General features: G+C 33.7%; 2 protein-coding genes across 2 annotated transcripts; both read left to right on the forward strand.

The window, feature by feature from the left end:
• Window positions 2,141-3,249, forward strand: LOC104760020. The gene has a single exon (XM_010482875.2). It carries the CDS (start codon window positions 2,329-2,331, stop codon window positions 2,968-2,970), a length of 642 nt encoding a protein of 213 aa, XP_010481177.1. The 5' UTR covers window positions 2,141-2,328; the 3' UTR covers window positions 2,971-3,249.
• Window positions 3,471-4,061, forward strand: LOC104778531. Its single transcript, XM_010502987.1, has one exon. The coding sequence runs from the start codon at window positions 3,471-3,473 to the stop codon at window positions 4,059-4,061; it is 591 nt and encodes a 196-aa protein (XP_010501289.1).

Below are 4,635 nucleotides of genomic sequence, written 5' to 3' on the forward strand. Positions count from 1 at the left end.
ATATACACAAAGTAAGCAGCTTTTTGCAGTTTGGTTGACGCTGAGAGAGAGATTGACGTATAAGTTATTCAATAAAAGAAGTTCGTTTAAGGATCAAATTAAACGTTATTTTCATATTAAACTGAATTCTACGTGGGCTGTACGCGGGCAAGATCTGAGCTGTTTAGCCGTTTTGATTGTTTCTTAATTTACATTTTCCTTTTTGTATCATTTTATTTGTTTGATTTTAGTTTTTTCCTCACTAATATAAAACTAATCGTCTTTCATCACAGTTTCAAAAGGACATTTCAAGTTATAAGAAACTTAGACGAATTAAGTGGAACCAATTTTGTTTCTACAAAATGTGTTTTTTTCTTTTTCTTTCTCAAACAGATTTTATATTTTAGTGTAATATATAGAGAGAAATGTCAATTAGTTGCAACAAATTTTCTACATTGTTTTTTTCATACATTGTTATTAAACGTACTGTAATCGTACTCTTGTTCTGGTATTAATTTCGACGCGTAGACATATTTTAGGAGATTAATTCCACAAAATTACAAACAATGTGTTATATATTTTTCCAATGTTTATAATTATCACCGTCTTAAAATTAGTCAAAACTTACATTTTTAGTAATTAAAAGGTTATAGGATTTATTAGAAAGTAAGCGATTAGTTAGAAGTACTTGTAACTAAAAATAAGGAGGAATCACATAATCACAAACAAAAATTGTATGAATCTTACAAACTTGAATGCACAAAGAAAACAACTTCGTCGTTGTTTGTCTACGTAGGTAAAAATATGATCTAGGTCAAATACTTAATTATGATGTTCAAACCATTATTAACGAACAAAAGATAGATGCTTGGAATTGATTAATAATAATTGGTACAAAAGTATAATAGAGATTTACGTACGTACAATGGAAACTTCGTTGTAATCAAATAATAATTGTAGAAATAATCAGAGACATAATTGTATAATAAGCTTAAGGGACTGCAGGTTTGATTGGTTAGTTACGCTCTGCCGTTGAATAATGTCCTTACGGCTGTTTCGTTGTTTTATTGTTTTCCACGCAACCGTGTCCTATCATAGATTTTTTTTTTTTCTTTTTTTGGTTTAAACTCATAGATTTTGTTATGTGTACTTTTCTTTAATTTGGTTTTGCTAAAAATCATTAACAGAGAAAATTTTGGGGGAAAAAACATACAATTCATGGGCATTGAATAGATTCAAATACAGATTTTAATTCGGTTCATACTAAATAAATCCGGTTTGATTTTAGTTCAATTATAATTTATTGCCACGTTAGCTAGTTAAGATAAAAACGTCAATATTCAAACTGTTCATTTTTTTTTAATTTCTCTGATCACCGCCTCCAATAAATCAAAATAGATATACAAATTTATATTGACTGAAACGTTTGCAAATGAAACCACATATATGGTCGATGTACATTGCATCTTTTACGTGTAATACTTACGAACATGTTGGAACGTAGTGCAAAGCATGGAACCATGTTTTGTGGCAGATTATTCGTGCAAGTAACTTAGGGGTTCCTTCCTTTTTAATCAAACTTTCAATAATTCATTCAAGGACGTTTGTCTTTTTCTCATTAATTGCGTTATATATATATATTTCTTAACCAAATTGAGTTATTCTGACAATTTTATACGCTTTTGGTATAACTATATAGTTATGCTTTTCAACTAAAAGTCTAAAACCAAAACAAACCTACCTGTTTATGAGGACAAAAAACACATACAATAGTATTACGGCTGTGGGTTCGTAGTCGCATTCAATTGAAGAGTTAATACAAAACCTTAGCTAGGAATTTAATCTGTATTTTTATTGATTACGTTGCAACATAATTTTAGTTGACTAAACTTGCCAATATTTTGAATTTTGATTAGAACCTTCTTTTCCTTTTGATTAGAACCATACATATATATTTTTTTGTTTCTTTAATTAAGTTAACTACAGCAATAATTTATAAAATTAGTCATGTATTTAGGCTGTTCTTTCTTTTCTTGATTTTATTTGTTCCCATAACGACGGCAGAAAAAGCGCACTGTTTTCTAGTTTTCGTTAAGATCCTACTTCCCTTTAACCCCCATACCAATTTGACATCTTATTATTCAACACCTATACTTTTAAAACTACCATTTACACCCCCACTATACATACACAACACATAAATAGAAGATCCGTTACACACAAACTAAAGCTCCTCACCGGAATCTTTCTTTGAAGAAACAAAAAAAAAAATCTCTCCCCTGTTCGTCAGGGAGAAGATTTTTTTTTCTTTTCTTCATCTTTCTGATATTTTGGTTCTTTTTTTTTCCCATGGAAACAAAATATCAGAATGATGATGATCAAGTTTCAACACAAAAGCAGAACGGTGATATACAATTAGAGATAGAGCAAATAAACAAGACTCCGACCATAAAGACGAAAAAATTATCACGTGGGATGCACATGTTCTCTGTCGTCATGTTCATGCTCCGTCGTCGCCGGAGGAGAAAGACCTTCAACACCAGGTTTTGGCGTCGAGTTGTCGAGTCCGTACGTAAAGTCCGTTCCGAAATCACGATAATGCCGTCGTCCAATTTCATTAATACGATCGTTCTCGCTCCTCCTCCTCTTCCGGCCTGCACGGAGACCGAAGGAGAAGACGGTGTTGGTGTTGAGGACGTTGATGAATCCGGGGACCGTTTATCGGAGGCTATCGAGGTTTTCACGGCGGCTTCATCTTCATCGTCGTCAGGAATCTCGGGATATGGATCAGCCATGTCCTTGCGTGATTTGGAGTATCCTTATGATGATGATATCGACGAGGAAGATGAATGTTATAGTGATGTGGAAGGAGGAGATGATATGATAGATGAGAAAGCTGAGGAGTTCATCGTGAGGTTCTATGAGCAAATGAAGATGCAAAATCAGGTTTACAGTGATCGTTGCAAAGCCAAAGGGATAATGATGAACTGATGATCTAGTTATATAAGATCGTATCATATATGATTTGCGTCATCAACATGCAATGGAGATGGGTTTAAGTACGTGAAAATATGGATTGATTAATTTGGTCAGACGAAGGATCAATCTTTCAGGTTTTTCTTGGTCGGTTTTGTTTTTTTGGTATTACTATAATTTAATGAAACTCCTATAAATTTTTTACTATAATTCATTTTTGTTTTGTAATTTGTGATTGTATTTCAGTTAATGAAAAATAGGAAATGAAATAAATGTATGTGTGTTTGTGAGGGAGCTTAAATTTTGTGCTATATATTAATTAAAGTTTCAGTCAAACTATTATTTTCTTTGTGTGTTTAATAAGCTCATATCGAAACTTGGTAATATTATCAGCACATTTGACCCATATGTACATTGAATTGAATTCTTTTTGAAAATTGAAGAATTTGATTTTTCCAGCCATATATACCGATGAACATGGTCGAATAGAGATAAGTGAAATATCATCGCGAGTGATGGTAACGGTTACACATTTTATTCCATATAGTGAAAAACTCATAGAGACTACAGTGACAAATGAAGTTTCCGTAGTCAAGAACTGGCTCCTCGCCATACGAGTAGCCTACCAAGAGGAACCAACGGTGATCATCTCTCTGAACTCCAAGACCAGTCCTCAAGATGATGCAAAAACCTGGACTCTTCAACTATGCATCAAAACCAAATGCCTCATTCTCCAACTACTTCATGCGAATCAAAACACCAACCTCGGCGAATGCATTAGTGATCTATTTCTCGATGAGAGATTTGTTTTTATAGGAATAGGTATTGCCGAAAAGGTCACTAAGCTCGGCTGGCTAAATAGAGTTGTTAAGAAAGCTGATGTTCGTGATTTGGTGAAGGTAAATTTTCCTTTAAGTTATGGTGAGAAATCATCAAGGCTTAGCTTGAAGGGTATGGCTTATGACTTGTTGGGATTTGGCTCGTGGATACCGAAGAGGAAGATTTGTCCGACAGACTTGGCTAATGAAGTTCTTGATGAAGAGGTGATTAAGTTCTTGTCCATCGACGCTTATGTTTGTTATGAAATTGGGTGTAAGATGCTTTAGCAAATGATTAAATATGTGGAAGAGCATTCTTGTGGTCTATTTATATACTTTTGTTATTTGCTACTGTATTATTTATATCATTTAAGACAAGAGACAAATACCAAGTAAGGATTGCATATTTGAATCCTAATTATTCTTCTTGAGCTAAAGAAACTCTACTAAGCCAGCTCGGAACATCGGATTTGACGTTACCGGTTCTTACCTGGCGACTTCCAAACCGGAGGCCGTTGGCTGTACCGGACAATGCTCTAACGGCAATAACCCTTCCAAATTGATATTTCCCATTCGAATCGTTCGATTTCTCCTCCACCTTTTCCTCATGATCATAAATATCCTTGTTCCATTCCCGGTTATCTCCGGTTTTCATTGCTGCCTAAGTTTTATGTAGATAACAAGAGAAAAAAGTTGGTTTTTCTTTTTTTTTTTTTTCTTTTCATGTATACACAAGAAGATGGAGAAGGCAACACTGGCTAGAAATATTTATATGTGTTTGTGTACAAAGTAAAAGAGAGCTGGGTGAAGATTTGATTTACCAAACGACAAGTAATGTGAAGCTTTAGTTTGAAGAAACTAA

This window comes from Camelina sativa, chromosome 3 (genome assembly GCF_000633955.1).
Source record: "Camelina sativa cultivar DH55 chromosome 3, Cs, whole genome shotgun sequence".
Classification (NCBI taxonomy): Eukaryota; Viridiplantae; Streptophyta; class Magnoliopsida; order Brassicales; family Brassicaceae; genus Camelina; species Camelina sativa.

What these genes read in the sequence shown, in the direction of transcription:
- LOC104760020 (XM_010482875.2), top strand. Translation starts at nt 2,329, where the DNA reads ATGGAAACAAAATATCAGAATGATGATGATCAAGTTTCAACACAAAAG.
- LOC104778531 (XM_010502987.1), top strand. Translation starts at nt 3,471, where the DNA reads ATGGTAACGGTTACACATTTTATTCCATATAGTGAAAAACTCATAGAG.